At 39.7% G+C, this 18,986-nt stretch overlaps 1 protein-coding gene across 1 annotated transcript; it reads right to left on the reverse strand.

Annotated features, from left to right (window-relative positions):
• Window positions 1–713: 713 nt before the first annotated feature.
• Window positions 714–17,084, reverse strand: LOC307028600 (ras-related protein O-RAL). The gene is made up of 5 exons (XM_079663770.1): window positions 16,951–17,084; window positions 7,653–7,853; window positions 5,533–5,741; window positions 2,438–2,615; window positions 714–2,315 (listed from the first exon to the last, which is right to left on the reverse strand). Exons 2-5 carry the CDS (start codon window positions 7,764–7,766, stop codon window positions 2,193–2,195), a joined length of 624 nt encoding a protein of 207 aa, XP_079519896.1. The 5' UTR covers window positions 7,767–7,853; window positions 16,951–17,084; the 3' UTR covers window positions 714–2,192.
• Window positions 17,085–18,986: the final 1,902 nt, after the last annotated feature.

Below are 18,986 nucleotides of genomic sequence, written 5' to 3' on the forward strand. Positions count from 1 at the left end.
TATCAGAGGCTTGGAACACCATCTGACTTCTTTCAATGTCAGAAGGAGGAAATGAAGTCATACTGAAATACTGCAGCTCTTCCTTCCTTTGAAAAACAAAAGGGAAGACACTTCCTACAATCTTTCACAGGAACAATATTTTCCAAGTGATATATGGCTTGTCTTTTCCTGGTGAAATAGTTAACCCTGTTTCCATGTTCCGAAATGAGTTTCACTGATACAGGCCCCCACAGGGGTTCAGCAATAAAAGCCCACGACTTGTTCCTTTAAAGGGTGACGTTACCCTCATCCTGCCATGTAAGATAAGCTTGAAAGGTTAATAAAAAAAACAGTGGTAGTATATCACTGTCAGATTGAAGAAAGAGCAGGCCATTGGCAACTCTTTTGTAGAAGGCAGAGGAACAATCAATGCGTAGTGAGTAATTGCTGTTTTGTTTTACTACTAAACTGGGGCACAGAACACCCTAAAGGGAACAATAGATGACTGCCATGACGTTTCACTCTAGCGGCTAATGCCAAAGTTACTGTACACATTCAATACAGTGAGTATTAAGAGCAGTTTCATTACCTCCACCAGCCAGTAGAGGGCACTGTTTAGAACATCCTTATATCAAATGTATTATCACCAGCTTATGCTTTGGTTTTGATATTTAAATCAAAACTAAGATTGATCAGTACAAACATATGAATACATTTAAAATAATGTCCAATACTTACAAAGAAAAAAAGCATTTATTCAGAAATACTCTCGCTGCAGGGAGATAAAAGCATACTCACAGCAGTAGGAAGTAAAAGAAAAAGGGAGGCCATGTTACAAAGGATGGTTTAGGCAGTGGTAGGAACATCTTGTTCACTTTAGCACTTGATTAAACAACAGAAGTTCTCTCACGCGGAAACAGAAATGTTGTAATATTCTGGGAAATGCACACCGAGTTAATTAACATACAAACTGTACATCCACAAACATAGTTCGATTATTTTGTGATTTTGTTGGCACCAACTGTTTAAAGATTCTCCAGCATGACTCCATTCAGCATGAAGTCCACTTCTTAGGTATTGGCAATGTAGTGCATGTTTTAAAAAAAGATCAAAGAATAAAAATTAAGAAAACTTTGTTGATTAAAATGCCATCGTGGACCAGAAGCATGATGGATTGTCAACACCTGTCTCACAGTTTAAACTTTATCAGTCGTGTAAAACAGGGAATCATCTGCACTGTGAGAAAGGAGGAAGGGCCAGATTTCATGGACATAGCAACACAAAAACATACCAGTAGCCGCATTACAACCTTATTTTCACACCCTCAACATTTTCTTTTACAAATGTTAAAATATCTACATGAAGCTCGGCGAGCCCCGATTAAGTTCTCATTTACCTCTATAATTTTTTTTCTGTGATTTACAGTCGCCAAAGATTTTAGCCTGAAAATCTGAGGCTTGGTAACAGTGGAATTAAAATAACCCTGTTTGGCAACAATTCCTTTGATTTTCCAAATCCTCCCAGAAAATCAGTCTTGGACGATCTACAAAAATAAGCGGGGAAAAAGAGCAGCCTTGAGGGCTAAACAATTAAAAAAAAAAAAATGAAAGCTTCCAGTTTCAAAAGCCATTCCAAACTCTGAAGTTGTTAATATCTGGACAGATGAATGAATTAGGCCAACATCTTGAATACACATGACATTAAGTGTCATCATAAAGGATCAAATATAAGACGGACAGCAGCATTAGAGTCTTTTGTTAATTGATGGACATCGATTCAAGGGGTCTATACTAACATAGACTAAGAAATATTCAGGTAAAGGTTAGGATCAGGTAAAGAAATTAAGAGCACTGATTACTTCACAAAGACTCAACAATTGTGGTGTACACTGAAAAGTCATAGGCAGTATAATCGCTGAGTTTAACAGTGGAGAATGTCTGAGCAGCAGAGTTAGTGTCAGTGGCAGTTTGGTCGTTGGCTTACTCCGAGCGTATCAAGCAGTCTGAGTCACAACAGTGGTTATCTTTCAATGAAATAGCGGCTCAGATACCATTAATTAAAAACTAAAAATGTTGAGATTGTACTAATCACTTAACTAAAACCAGCTATAAAAAAAAAAAAATCATTTTTATTTGAATGACATTGGCAAGGACGCTCTGCTTTGTTTCCCAACGGAACAGTTGTATTGTGGGTTGTTAAGGTCCGGGGGGAGATCAGAGTAAACAGCATCTCTCCCTGAAGCTCTTCTTGTTCTTCTTGTTCTTTCCTTTTCCATTTTTGTCTTTGTTTTCTGCCATTTTCTTGCCTCGTACTTCACGCATCAAGTCAAAGAATACCTGGGGAGGAAAAAGAAACAAAAGTCATAATTACGTCATAATTGGCAAATTCGCTACAGTTCTGATACAATTAATATCCCAGTAAAAAAACACATTGATTATAGTCATGTAGTGTGACAGACCTTGTCCACGTTGGCTCTGGTTTTGGCCGATGTCTCCACGTACTGGACCCCCCACTCCTCGGCCTTCCCCCTGGCCTCCTCCACAGAGACCTGCCTTCGCTCCTCCAGGTCCGACTTGTTCCCCACCACTAGAATAGGGATCTTGTCCTCCTCCGCCTTCACCCGCAAGATCTGCTCCCTGCCGGCACAGAACAGATTTAAAAGTTAGCGTGGCTTTATAGTTAGGGCTGGCTCAGGCTTGGCCCTAGTTAGACTACTACAGGCTCAGACTGTCAGGGCATTTACGTTATGCATTTATGCTAATTCGTCTTACTCCTAGTTGTATGCACTCATGTAAAATGAATTAGAACGTATTTGCATCTTGAGACAGGGGTCCCTCCCTTTTCTCTACCCGAAATGTCTTCCATTTTCCCCGACAAGTGTGCGTTTTCTCTGGGAGTTTTTCCTTATGTGCTGCGAGGGTCTAAGCACAGTAGCTGTACACATTGTGAAGCCCCGTTAGAAAAATGTGTAATATGTGTAATCAATCACATTTTTATTGAGATATTAGTCTTACTTGTGTAAATAAGTGGGTGTATTTTAATAGTGATACAATCTAAAATTCATTGAAAAAGCTTTTGAACCAAGATCAGTTTAGGTGACATTTAGGGGTTTAAAAAAATTGCTTTTTTGTTTAACCCACTGCTTTCAGGTATGCTCTGATAAAAGGCTTAAACCATTTGCTTATTTACAGGATTAAAAGTGTTTAATAGTGATACCCAGAAAGATGCAATGAAAAGTCACTTTAAATCTAGTTCAACAAGATTATTTCAGGTGTACATGATTCTACAGTGGTGTTGACCAAAATCTGTATTTTTAACTTCAGCATTTTGTTAAAAGAAGCTGCCATCAAAACCTTCCTGCAACAACTGATCCAGACCGACAGCCTTCTCGCTCTACAATTATAATATAGCACGAGGGCTGAACGATTAATCGATTTTAAATCGAAATCGCGATTTTAAATGATGCAATTAAAAATCGCAACGCCTGCAATTTTTTTTCCATTCTTTTTTTTTGTTCCATACCAATCAGAAGTGCTGTGCTCCACATGTACCAGGCATTTTTAACCGATCAGAAGTGGCCCATGATAGAAGGTGATAGACAGATTAATCCAATCACCTGCCAAGTATTTTTGAAAGTGCCTGCCCTTTCCAAATGGCTTCCAATGGAGCTTTCCTAGATGGTTTGGTGAAACAAACCATCTAGGAAAGCTCCATCACATGTTTCTATTACAGGGTGAATCTTAAACTGAAGCTTGACTTTAAAGCAACCCAACGGAAGTTTCATGTAAGTTTACGGCCCGTCCACACACAGGCATGAAAAAAATCTTTCAAAGCTTCGCCCATTTACTTGAATGGGGTGACGTAGAAGATTTTTTAATCTTCGCCGAACTGCATTGTGGGGAGCGGAGAATGGCTTTGCAAACATCGTGAGCATCAAAAGTTGAGCAATGTTTAACTTTTGATGCTCCCAATGCTTGCGAAGCTGGCATCAGCCAATCAAAACCCATTTATGCAAATCCCGCCAGTGCAAGCGCTAGCCAATCAAACCGCGTGTACTGTATGCAGATACCACTGCGGTCTTTTCCATATGTCATAAAATGGAGGATAAATTAATCATCGCTGTAGGAAATGTCCCGGTCCTTTACGACTGCTCTCTGTTCACCTACCGGGAACTAAACCGGAGGAACCAGGCATGGCGGGAGGTGGCAGAGAAAGTTGGTGAAACTGGTAGGTTTTCACCTGTTTGGGGAGTTTATATCCAGTTTACTTAGTTTTAACATTGAATGAACAGGCTTTGTATGCCGGGGGCGGGCGGGAGATTCCTGGGAGATTCCTGATTGGTTGTTGGTCGCCTTGGGTACGTGAAATCGCCAAGCTTCAGACACGACCAGCATCAAGATTTTTCAAGATTTTTTTCATGCCTGTGTGTGGACGGGCCGTTAGTTCTTTCACTCGTATCTCGGGCTGCGGGGGTGCTAGAGACGGGAGCACGTTGATACGACCTTCCTAGCCGGAGATATGGTCGCATTTTACACTAAACTTCCGTTGAGCCGCTTAAAAACAAAATCGCATTGCAATCGCAACATCTGTCAGAAAAATTGCAATTACATTATTTCCCCAAATCGTGCAGCCCTATATAGCACACTATGCTTCCTGTGATGCAGGATATATTTTCTAAATGCAGAGCTCCTAAACCTGGATTTTAATCAAATAGCATATAATGCCGAACGACACTTCTGAGGAAGGAGCTATTTTTGGTGCCCCTGCCTACTGAAAAAAAAACTACAACAATGTAATCAAACAAACATATTGATCATATCAGCAATGGACCATTTGTACTGGCCGATACTTTATCGATGCCCTGCTGTACTTATTGTACACATAGTGCTGGTGTTACAAAAGAAGCCATCAATTGATAAAACATTTTTTTTAATCTAGTGTAAAAACTGTAGCGTTTCCATTTTCTTACTGTGATGCAGGCGTTCAGTGTAGGACAAAGTATGTGTGGTGGGAAAAAGGATTTGATTTGCTTTTCCTCCGCTTATTATCTTATATACTTGTTTATTATTAGATTAGAAAGCCAACACAGACCTCTGGAGAGAGTGCAATCCTTTCAGCTTATTGCTGCAGCTGTACATGGACACTGTACAAAGAGATGTGTTTATTTATTTTCCATGTGTAACATGTATGTCAGCCTGAATTGTTGTCTAACAGCGCATTTCCACTGCAGCGCGTAGCACGGTTTAAGCGTTTTTTGTTGCGTTTCCACTAGGGGTAGTTCCGGCTCACGGGTACTGCTTCACAGTTTTTCTGGCCCTCCAAAATCCAGGTTCTTTCCGGGCCAACAATCGGGCTGCGTTACTATAGTTACTGCCCCAGCTACTAAACTGTAATGGAAACGCAGCATAAAGTGAGCCTGGCCTACCAAGGCCTAACTATACTGTACTAAACCGGTGCGAGGCCCTGCAGTGGAAATGCGCCATAAGCTCACAAAGAGCGCCATTTACATGTTCTTGGTTCCCCACACACTCAGATGAAGGCCGGAGACAGTACCTGAATTCCACGGTGGCACTGAAGGACTCCTGCTCTGTGATGGAGAACACCAGCAGGAAGCCCTCCCCGCTGCGGAAGTAGTTGTCCCTGATGGCAGCATAGTCCTCCTGGCCGGCTGTGTCCAGGATATCGATCTGGACCTCCTCCCCATCCAGAACCACCTTCTTCCTGTAGCTGTCTGCCTTGGTGGGCTCGTAGTCCTCCACAAACTAGGGATGAAACATATCACCATTATTGTTAACGTCTGAAGGGCCGACCGCCATTCAACACTTTGGACTACTGGTAATTTCAGAAAAGTGCTAGAGGTTTAGCAATCCAAAACTAATGAGAATGGTCAAGAGAAGTCGTCCGTCTGCTCCTCCAAATGTATTTCATTTAAGATAGTTATATGTTTTGATTTGGGCCGGGACTTTAACGCGTTAATTAAGATTAATTAATTACACAAAAATTAACGCATTTTAATCGCACTTATTTTTGCACCGCGGAATGTTTCTCACTGGATGAGTTTCAGGGGTACCGATTATACTGGAGCACCAACTAACGTTCATGATTCAGACAACAACAAACCACAGTGAACAATAGTCAAACATGAACGAACAAGCTGATGAGACCGCTTTGGTTGGCCCCGTGGATGGGACATTTTGTTTTAAAAAACGGACGGTTGGAAGCCTCAATAAGAGCACGGTTGTTTGCAAATTATGCAAAAAGGAATTCGCATATCACCGCAGCACATCAAGCCTCAAGTATCACCTCAATGCAAAACATATAGCAGCTAGCGTGGAAGCTAGCGTGGACGTTAGCCTGACTCGGAGTACAAGGACCCACACCCAATTCGCGTTGATCAAACAGTGGCCTATGCAACAGAGAGATTTTATTTTTCATCAGGGTATTGGAAGAATAGGAGGGATTGAGGTCAATCACTGGCACTTTTTTATTTTAAATGGTACAGTACACTTTATGTTGAACTATTTATTATGTTGTTGGTGCAACTGGCACTTTATGTTGAACTGTTTATTGTTTTGGCCAAGGTTATTGAGAGAGTTGGACTGAAATTGATTAGATTTTTTAAATCAACTGTTGGTAAATCAACAAAGTCTGTTATGGCCTCTGAAGCAACAGAGAGATGTTTTCTAATAGTCAGGGTTTCCAATGTTCTGAATGTACTTGAAAGTATTGTGTTATACTTAAAAAAGAAAGTGTTATAGTTTACAGAAGGTCTAACCACCTATAGGCTACCTGAATCTCTGAAATGTACTATATTCCTAAATATGCTATTGCTACACTTTATGGCAAAAATTGCACTTTTCTGTTGATCTTGGTTAAGTGCCACCTTGAAAAAAATAAACAATGTTTTGTTGCTTAAGCTTATGTATTCAGTCATTATTCAATGGTATACTAAAATCCATGTGAAAAAAATTGCTTCTCACTGTTCTCAGGTCAAATATTTATATGTGATTAAAAATGCGATTAATTTCGATTAATTAATTACAAAGCCTCTAATTAGATTAATTTTTTTAATCGAGTCCCGGCCCTAGTTTTGATTTTAAAATGTTATTTTCAAAAGAAAAGAAAATGGCATTTTGAAGAAAGATATACAACCATGTTTTGGATGACAGGCAGCAAGAAAGTCTAAGGCTACGCCTGCAACAGAATAGTGAAACATGTAGCAGATATGCTGTTTGGTAGCACAGACAAATCATGACCGTCTCTGCCCTCAATTTGGTGTTGTTGTAACAGTAAACAACATGTGTGGTCAAGCTAGCAGTGAAGTTGAGAAAAGTGTGCGTTTAGAGTTTTCTTTGCACCTCTGTGATTTAGGGGCCAATTTTGTTTCCTATAATCAAGTTCTTACTTTGAAGTAACAGATAGTGGCCTCAAAGCAACCTTATTGAAAACAATTGTTTCACATTAAAGGTTTCTACTGGTAAATCGCTCTAAGAATCATTTTAATTTAGAACATTTTAGAGAAATGCTGACACAATCAACATGTTTAGCAAAAAGGAAATAAGTGAAGAAAAGGAAGCTAGTTAGATAAAGAGGTGTGTCTCCCTGTTAACACTTAAGACCCATACTTCTCCATGTAGCAGTGTTAAGCTGTTTATAGGGGTGTGTTGACTCACCTCATCATACATGAACTGCAGGGTGAGGGCCGACTTCCCCACGCCTCCACTCCCTACCATGATCACCTTGTGCAGCGCCAGAGAGCTCTGGTTTTTACCTTTACCGGTGGCCATCACTGGTTTCTTCTTTGTGTCTCTTTCACACACATGCGCACACACACCCACTCATACAATTCCTCTGCACACAGACAATGAACCAACCTGTGAACGACAAAAGTAGAAACACATAATTACCAAGAGTTAACAGCCTCCTTTCAGTGTGTGGACAGATGACAGTTGTTACTTTACAGCTTTCACTAAGACAGTACGTTTCTGTGCCAAGGCGCTAGGCTTTGCTCCAACACATCTTTAATCCTAACCCCCACCTTTCACATTAAAGTGCCAAATTGCCTTGTCATGAATCCTAGAACTTTATAAAGTTCACCATCAAAAGGTCGTTGCAGCCAATCAGAAGTAATGAAGCTATCATTCTCCACTGCGAGGCGGCATTTAGCAAAGCATTAAAATAGGGCATCATGTGCTCACCTCGTTAAAAGGCCGGCAGAAGTCATTGGCTATCTATCTGCACTATATGAGCCCTGCCCTCAGAAGCAAGAGCTCATCATTTCTTTCACCCTGACTTTCATATCTTCTATGTCTGTCATGGACAACTTGCAACAGTGCAATTTTCTTCTTTTTTTTTGTAAAAATGAACATGTACAAAGCCACATAGCTTTCAGATATTTCACAATAAGCCAAAGGTCCAAACTGGTTATCAATCAGCAATATTAGCGGGATAATCTTCCAAAACTAAAAAGGCTATTTTGATTGATTTGTCTGTAGGATAAATTAACTTGCTGGAGTTAGACCTTTGCCATTTTTTTCAAAGAAATGTGAAGGATAGCTGTATCAGCAGACATTACCATGAACAATGATTGGATATTGGCAAAAACCTCAATACTGAGCATCACTACTAGGGCTGCACGATTTATCGTGTCGTGACGATAATTGCGTTATGCGCATGCGCTATATATATATATATGTTTTTTTAGGACGTGCGATATTAAGTAGGCAAATGAACTCAAACACGTCTTGTTACAATTCTTTTGCAGCTTGCTACAAAAAGGAAAACTTGCGCGGCTCTCATGTTAGTGGTACTTGAGTGAGTGACATGCAGGCTCTGCATGCACAGCAAATCAAAATCATTCTTGATCAGATCACAGCAGGATAACCGAGCTAGCTCAGCGTGTTGCTCTGATAACTTAAGATCCAGAAGTCCGTGACTAAAATCCTTCATCCGGTTAAATATTGTTAAAAAAATACCAATTGTATAGCATTAAAGTTCAAGAAAGGATGGTTTGCGGACAAAAAAAAACTGTCTTTTCTTCAATTCCTGTATTTTTTCATATCGCAATATATATCGCAGGGGAGGAAAATATCATAATGTCAGTTTTTTCCAATATCGTGCAGCCCTAATCCCTAGTTTGCTTGTAATGGAACACTGCATTAAAACAGCCATTATTGGGCTTTTTAACAATTGTCAAATCCTTCTGAGACAATGTTTGGCGTTTTGCCTTTAATTGTAACAGACGTAACAATTGTCAAAAAGTGTCAAAAGTGGAATCCTATACTTTGGGATCGGAGCAAATATCCTGTATTATTACAACTCTTAACCAAGTACTTCCTGGCTGTCAAGCCTACTGACACATTCCTACAGCCTTCTGTCTGAATAATACAAATACACTTCAGCTTTTATTAGATAACCCTTAAGCAAATCCTGAGCTAAGAGTTTAAGGTGTCAGCACTCGCTGTTGTTCTATGCTCCACCTTTGGCAACTCTGCTCAGTCAACAATCATTTACACATTTACTCATCTCACTACCAGCCTAATGTACTATCAAATACACAGTTGAGCCTATGGTGATGATAATGTTAACAGATGTCACATTGTATAAACAGAAGTGACTGTTGTGCAGAGAAGCAATAGGGATAAAGTTGACACAGACACTTTGATTTGATATCCTGAAAGTCTGTCTCCCAGATGACTCGATACTGTTGCTGTCGAGTCTCGGGAACCAAGCTCTTCTCTTCTGCAGCGCTTACCTTCTGTCCCTATTTCATTGTATCTCTATCTGTCGAAAGACAAACAGCCCCCCTCCTCTCTGGATGTCACATTGTCACACTAATGGAAGCGCTGATCTAATTGAAGACATTATTCCCAATCTGCTCCTCCCTAACAGTAAACATTACACTTGAGCAGGATGAGTGTGCACTGAGAGGTAACGTGACAAGGCAGAGGGGAGAAAACATTCCTGATGACAGCAGAAAAACAACTCATAGCTCCAACTCGGGGGGTTTTGCATTAGGGTTTTCAGGGTAAAAGTAGATCACGACGACACCACATAAACTTGGGAAACCAGCTAAATTGGTGTAAGATTTATTTAGGAACATTGCATATTGAAATTGAGCTTTTGCTGCAACAAGTCCTTGCATTTTCCAAAAACAAAGGGGACCAACTGGTTTGCTTTAAGAGTTTAAGCCTACACTTCAGTATGGATACTGAGGATGTGGTACCAAAGTTCCACTACCTCCCCCCCCACCAGGAAGTATGACCTGTGCTCTTCCTGTCATTGTCATCAGTAACCAGGCCAGTGAAAGGGCTCATAGGAAGGATATCTACACAAACACCACTACACACCTTCTAAAAGGAACCAATGCCAAACTCAGCACTTATGCATAGGGGTCACTATCTAAATAATTAAAGTGTAACCCACTTCTCTTTGCGCATGCACGCATCCCAAAGCTATAAATAAAGCAATCACAGTTAATAAACTGAAAGTGCCAATGCTATGCTTAGCTCAAGAAAGTGCTTAGTGCGACTTTTCCAACAGACCTTAGGGCAGGGGTTCCACCATATTTCCATCAACTGCAATTCACCACATTGCATGCAGTGTTAGGGCAAGGGAGGAGTCCATACTTAGGCCTGACCTAGATATTGAAACGCAGCTTGCTTGGTGCCTGTCCTGTTTAAAAGGGGTGTAAGGTTATGGAGGAGGGGTACAGACCACTGAGGTTGTTGAGCTCCGTAAATATAGATGACTCCCGTGCAGTGTGGGCTACAGGAATTCATTAAGATTCCCTTTGGAGAATGGGCCAGTGTTCCTCTCCTGCTCATCTTGACATACTGGCATGGAGGCTCCGGGGTTTTGCCAGGACTCACACAAATACTAATACACAGCAAGCAGGTGGAGACCAACAATTCATGTTGATGCCAAGAACATAGTCCAAACACCTCAAAAATAACATGACCACCAATTTTTATACTTTCACTGAATAGGAAGATTGTTTATTTTTATGTGTAGAAGCTAAACGTTGAACTGGTTTAAACAAGCCAACATATTCATGATCACATTTAAATGTATGTACTGAGGTGCAAGTTAGAATAAGTACAATTATGTGTGTCTAAATTCAGAATAGCCATAGTTGCAGAGACCCTAAAGACTCTCTTTCTCTGCATTCCTGAGGTCACAGGCGTGAGGGGATTTCCTCTCAAGTTCTGATGGAGAAAGCAGGAGCTTTTTCTGACCCAATAACGACTCAACAACTTCCAAGAATCTGAGAGTGATATTAGCTCAGTTTGGATGTTTCTCTCATCAACGTAGAGTCACCGAGTCAACTGGAACTACCTATCGTGTCCTGAGGTCTGTGTGATGAAATTGAAACATTGCAATATTGAACTTATTTAATGTGAATATTAGTTCATGGATAAATGTCAGTCAAAGGGCAAAATGTATGATGGAATTCCATTGAAAGATATTGTGAAATTATTTAGCAAAAACACATTTGCGTCTCTTTCCCTTGTACTCAACATATTGTTGTTAGGCGACATCTAAACAGATCCACCCCCTATAGTTCTGCTGCCAGAAATTGACAACTCCCTCCCTAACACACCGGCTGCAAAACTCTTGCTGTGTCTCATCCAATTTGTACCGCTCCCAGACTAAAAATGTTCCTTATTTGTTCCCCAGCCAATGGGAAAGAAGGACTGAGCCATTAGCTTCGAGACAGCTACCTATCTAACTAGTCATAATTACTGCTCACTGTGGAGAAAACAAAAGAATCCAGATGAGTCACCTCTGTCATGATGAGGATTGTGCAAGAATAGGTCTTCTGTGGCACACAGCGATATTCAAGATCCTCATGTTTGTTTTGCACAGTAACCAATGATTCACAATTTAACAGCAAATCATTATGGAGGCATCACAAATACTGTACGTGTAAACTAGCAGATATAGCGATGACTGCTAGTGGAAATAAGGAAGTGATTTGGTATACTTAAAAAGATTGTACACGGCAGTTAAGAAGAAATTCTTAAAAGCACCCCACAGTGCATACTAACAACCCATGGCCGTAGAGTGCACAGAGGGGCCTTTGACAGAACCGGGCAGCAGGGAACTAAATCCTCTCTGTGCTACAATCCTTCTTACTTGAGCAACACTGAGTGAGCCGCTTTTCAAATACATCTCTCTTCGAAGAGAAAAAAGCCCCCTTTCTTATTAATACAGACATTCATCAGAAAAAACTTTCTTATTCATACAGACATTCATCAAGGTGCAAGCAGTCTCCAGTGATCCCATTCGGCTGTCATACAAAGACTTGACCGAAAACACAACCCTATGTTGTGATACTGCATATATACAGCCAATACATACATTACACAAAATGGTGATGCAAAAGCTTCTTCAAAAGCCCATAACACACCAGATATCCTCTCCAACCTCCCTGCAGCCGACCCTGGTGATCTTATCCAAACACTCACTCATGTCTTTCCCATTACTTATGCATTCCATTGGATTGGTTCACGGTAGAACGTCAACAAAAAACATTCAGTATCAAATCTATTTGTTCTTGTTGAGTATGTCCCAAGTGTCCACTACATATCTCCAACATGCTATATATGTTCTCATTTGCCAGACAGGAAACACAATAGGTTGGGTTGCATACCACTTGCATCATGTTAGGGGCCTGCGGTGCTATCATGGTTACAATTGGGGGAGTTGTAAACAATGACAGCACCACTGAAACATCTATCTGAAACCCCCCCACTGCCCCTCTCTCCCCCTCACAGCTCGGAGGTGGTCATGGGGCCTTTGGTGCATGTAAACCACGGTTCTTCAAGCTTACTGTGCCATGTTCAACAGCCTCGACAGTAATCCTCACTCCACCATGCACAACGTCCCTGCAGTTACCGCAAAGCTTACTGTAACATAGATTAAACACATATTTGTTTTTGTCAACTAAGAAATAAATGGGCACGCAATAATACACAATAGACTTGGTTAAATGATGCTAAAATATGTTTCAACATGGACACACAACCTTTAGGACAACATATATTATGTAGCTTCAAACTATCCAAACTAAGCACACTTCTTGTGCTTCCGTGGTATCTTTGGAATATAATGTTGGTTGTGGCTGTACAGGATAGCGGGTTTTTTTAGGAGAGAAACATAGCCTACAAAGTAAGCATCTAACACAACCTAACTTAAGTTAACAGGCCTCTGGATGCCAGCAGTGGGTTAAGGGGAATTCATTCATTGTGTTCTGCAAACAAATATCTTTATGAGTTGTTCCTCTCTCTGTAGAAAACAGGATCTACTGCTTTTCATAATTGGTCCCTTAAACACATTACACATCTGCTGTATGTATGCCAGTATGTCATATTGGCTGGCTCAGGGGAAGACAAATAACTGTACAATTTAAGTATCTAATTCCTCTGCAAATGGAAAGAAAACCCACAACAATTGTCTTGTTTACATATCCTGGAAAGGAGTTGGTAATTCCCAGCAAAAGCACACATGGCCACACATGGGTAACATTATGTTAACTCCTCAGGCATAGATCATATAGTAATAGCTGACAGTGACACCAAGCTAAATATATAAAACTCACTTCCTCGCTGCTGACAAAAAGCAGAGTATGAATGGTGGCTTGGTACGCACTTATCTACATCACCATCCACTGCACATAATCACTCACTGTCCAAGTCTTTCTGGCAGCAGATGGTTTTCTGGCTGTTCCCTTACACACCAAGAACAGAGGTCACTGAGGAACTCCATCAGTAAATGAAAGGAGCAGATCAGAAAAGCAGATGGAGCCCTTTGATACAAGCCAACTAGGTAAGGTGTGAAATGAGGAAAATGAAGTCTTGCAGAAAATGATTGTCATATTTTGATAAGTCGCAGTAACAGGAAGGAACCGGAGGGATTAGCGTTAAGAAAAACATTCAAGTGTATTTTGAAGCTCCGGGGATAAACACCAGACGGTCTTGACAGAGAAAGAAGAGGAATGCAGGGCCGACTTGGCCTCATTCACAAGACCTTTCTCCACTTCGGTGTTCATTAGCTTGCAATGGGCAGAATTCTATCTTGCGTACTATCTTTGTGTTGTGGCTACAATACTGGTCAATGTTAATCAAGGCTCTAACCTACCTATTTCACAAGTTCACATTTTAGTGGAAAGTTTCACTTTCTATGATTGTTTTTTATATTTATCTTAAGAGAAGAGAGGTCATGTTCTTGTTTAAGCGGGAAACAAATCAATAGTTTTTCAAATTCAGACAAGGCTGCGAAACAGTTCCAGAATGAGCTTCCCTGAGCATGCAGCGATTGTGCTGGAAACAGCATTTTGCTCCAGAGATGTTTATGAGGGATGTGTTAATTATGATATAATATTCAGTGACACCTTCTGACTGGCTGACTTAACTCTCGGGTTTAACCCTTCAACAACTAAACCTTGGGACACACAAGAGGACATTTTAGGATTGGAATATGGGAGATCTCACTTTCAAAAGCTATCTTCACTGATATAGGCTTTCTAGCACTACGCACTTCACAGTAATAATCAGTCATGTAAGAGTCTCTGATCTTACTCAAAAGTTCATTAACCCCAAAAAGTTTTAAACCTACATGTACCGTTATGAATTTTGGGTCAGAGTGGGTTTCTACATTTTGCAGAGAAAAGTTTCAGTGAAGAAAATCTGGTCAAGTTGAAATTAGGGTTGTGCATTGTGTGTCATCAGGAGGCCATACTGCCGCTCCACATTTGATATTAAGTGACAAGCTATTTCAGTTCAACAAAGACACACTCTGATAGAAAGAGAAGATTACTGGTGCAATAGTTTAAATAAGTGTTTTTGTCTTACTTTATTTGGGATACTACTTAAATACATATATGTTTCTGTGACACAAAATGTTGCCCTATTCCTAGGCTATGGCGATTATAAAAGATTATTGTTTAACATAATATAAATTAGCTACAATAATTGATTAATTGGTAATTTTGGAGAAACCAGCTCGAGTGCGCTAGAATTTGAAAACTACACAGCCAGAAGAAATCTGCTACTTCCTTACAGAGCCCCTCCTCCAACACACACGAACGTGCACATGACCGATGACCACAAGATAAGTTTGTGCACAGATGGAAGGCTGACATGCAGGTAGGCCATCTAGTTATTTTAACCGGGCCGGCTAAAATGATTGGTCGTGCTTTTTACAGCACTACGGCTATCGGGATGTTAAGAGCATTCCATGGAATATAACAAAAAGTGTATCTCGAGCCGGTTTCTCAAACTTACCTACCCCACCTTTAAGTGTCTATAATTGTGGAATTATTCAATTTAACATCTTATTTCTAAAAGCAATATGAACAGTAGGGATATTTCAATATCACCAAACCTGGGCCTCATGAGTCTACGCTAATGTCTCTTTGAAATATTTCAATAACAAACTGACTGGTTATGAATACAATTGCCAAAGGGGGGCGGGGGGGGGGGGCATATTAGGACTCAGATAACAAGAGTTGACCGAGTGATCGATTATTCTCTCACTGCACATATTGAATAAATAACTGGACACATCTCTATAGAGAACATTAAATGAAACAGCCTATTTTAAGTATTTTTTCGAATGAGTTAGTTTCTTAAAACTAGGCGGTAATCACCATTGAGAGAATCTGGATGAGGAATTTGATTTGTCGCTTTTCCCTGGGACCCAAAGGGAGTATTAGTATAGACTTTATAGAGAAGGAATAAGTGTGTGTTGTTTTGCCAACACTATCCTAAATCCCCCCCAGCTGTCTGCAAACAAATAAAGGCTGATAAGAGCTAAAAACGTTACACCCATATTTAGCATCAGTAAACACAACCCCAAATACAGTTGGTTATCCAGCACTCATATAGGCTAGTAAAGTCTAAAACATTCTTTGCTAGCAAATAAACAGAGTTGCTTCGACACAAAAACAGTTATTTCGATCTTTTGTATTTTGACACAGGTGACAACGTTTATAGGTGTAAAGTGTGTGTGTGTAGAGTGTTTAGAAAATGTACTTTTAACTGCGCATCAATAAGTCCACTGGAACATAACAAATTGATTATATTATTTTATTTTGTAGATTGGCCATAGAGGAACAATACATGTTAATACCATGGATGTATAGGTTAATACCAGCATTACACCCTATGTAATTATCTGATGGTGCAGTGGAAAAATACTCAGTCATACTGTTTCTGCTGACAGCTAAGTTTATAACGACGTTAACTGAAGGAACCATGAGCCAGCCTGGGTGTGTCATCTTCGGAGGGTGGAAACTTTTCAGCACTTAATTTAAGCGACATTACTTATTATATCATATTTCAACAATACGCAATATATATATTATGAGCTTCACTAAATTCCCCGACGAAACCTGACATCGGTTTAACAGGAATGCTAACTTAACGGTAGCATAACTGTTGAGTTTACAATAGCCTTATAAGCTAACGCTAGTGTCTGACACCATCAACACAAACATGGACTTTGGCAATACGACTACCTTTATTACTAAAGCAGCACGACCACATCGTAAATGTACAAAAACACATCTGCTTGTATTAGTCATTAAATGATGGGAAAACAATTCACAAGTAACCACACAATAATGCGAAATATGTCACACCAGGAGAGGCTAAACAACAGTGGTATCGCTAGCTAACCTTAAGATAACTTACCACCGTTTATTTACATGGCGTCTAATATGAGCATTATTCCGAACCCATTTCACATACAGCCGTACATGACACGCAAACGACGACACAAAATCGGACATTGAAACTAGTCAATTAAACTCCAGAGGAATTATGAGTTTATTTAATATCATCTTGATAGGCTGTCACTGGTCGCTCGTCCTTCCCTAAAACAGGTGTGGTACTTTGTTAATCAATAACGGCCGTTTTAAGAAACACCCAGTTGTTCCACAACATTCATAATTTTCTGAAGACTTACCAAAGCAGGATTTCTATTTCTGCCCTCGGTTGATGCTATCTGTGCATTAATAGAGCATTTCGGTCGGGGCATTGGTTCTCCAAAGCAAACCGCTCCTGCAACAAAAGCCCCACCTTCCGGATGTGAAAAGTACAGATGACAGGATGTTGCGACATCATCATCTTTCCCCGTTTAATTTTTTTAATTTAATTTAATTTACATAATACTACGCTCGTCGCCGTTGACCCGCTCAATGCAACCTTTGCTAAAAATAAACAAGTCATAGGCTACTAAAATAATTAAATTATAAATGTCTAGGAACAATGAGCCGCACATCTCTTTGTTCATCTCTTTGCTACTCTTTACAACACATTGCGTTTCCATAATAGACACATTTTGCTAACAATAATAACGTTTTAGGTTTAAACAAGTTTCAAAACTCAAATGATGTTCCAGGTGAATTTGACCATAATGACATAATACAAGGTTTAATTAAATGTTTGTACCAAATCTCTTCATTTTTTTTATGGATTATAAACATAATGCAGGGCTACAACTATATATATATATATATATATATATATCATCAATACCTCTACTTATTATTGTTGTATTAACTGTTTTGTCTTTAAGCAAATTGACTATTTTACTTGACTATTTTGATCCTCAGAAATTACAGAAGAAAATATGACAAACACTGATGTTTTAAAAGACAGACAGATGATCACAGACATTGGAATTAGCAGAAACAAATGTTATATCTTTCCACTTTCAACCCTGACATTAATTAGACATGACATTATATCTAGCTTAGTTTTTTTGTTAATGAGACCACTGTGCCAAAGACACTTTTATGTAAGTATATGAGGAAGTCCTATAAAGATGTATATTTAAAATAAATGGAGCTTATTAAAACATATGTCGCCTACAAGTAACTACGAGTAACAGCACAGCACAGGCAGTACTTTTTCTCATTGCATCTTACTGCGGTGTGAATGTGCCTAATTGCGATAAAAGTGCCCCTATGGCCCTGAATGAGAATGAGTAAGTATAGAAAGTAAAGGAATGAATGGTAATGGTACAACTGGGGGCTTTTTTAGGTCATATGTATAGAGTTGATTAAAAGGTAGTCACTATGCTCTCCCAACACACAGGTCTAGACATTGGCCTCAGAAATGAAAGAGAATCTAAAAGTGTGCACTCTTTATTTTCTTTCCAGGTTAATTGCATCAAGGGAGTAAGAGCACACATATCATATATTTCAAAATGATGAAGGGGCCAGTTATGCTCCAGAGGTTCACATACTTTCTTCAACATTAAATGTGCAGAAACAACACTCTAGATGATTAAACATGTTAATACATTATTCATGTTGTATTTTCAGCCAGTGTGAATACACAAAAAAAGAGACAGCATACGTTAGACTTCACTTCATGAGGAAATCTGAGGATGCATATGCTTCACGTATACAAGATATTACATTTTTAAACATAAACACAAATGAAATGCACTTGGCTTATTGGTCCCTATACGGGAGCTAAGAAGGACATACACTTAGAAAATATATAATATTGGCTGCACTGTTATTCAGTGTCCCCCTCAGGCCTTATTTAATGAGGACTTCGACCTTGCTTGTTGTCTCTACTTGTTTTCCCATCATTGAGATGCTGGAGACCAGGCGGAGTAATGAATAGCACTACAATAGCTTGATGCATGAGGCTTTTGTATTTAGTCTCGGAGGAGGTAATAATGTGATTGATTTTCTACACCTCTGAGTATTCTGTAGATTGAGAATCCCTTAGTTCCATGCCATAGATCTGAAACTGTAATGTGCTCCATTCCCCCGCTGCTATTAAGGTGAGAGGTAAATGAATTGAATTACAGCATATTGGGAGTGCAGACCTTCATATTCTCACTCCTGTTTTAGGTCATATTATGCCTGCGGGCCAGAAATCCTGCTTTCCCAGAATCCCTGGAGAAACACCCATTTCCAACAAAACCATGCTCAATACCATCACTGAACCCACCCATTTGGATTCATCTATTAAAATGATATG

This window comes from Notothenia rossii (assembly GCF_949606895.1).
Source record: "Notothenia rossii genome assembly, chromosome: 2".
Classification (NCBI taxonomy): Eukaryota; Metazoa; Chordata; class Actinopteri; order Perciformes; family Nototheniidae; genus Notothenia; species Notothenia rossii.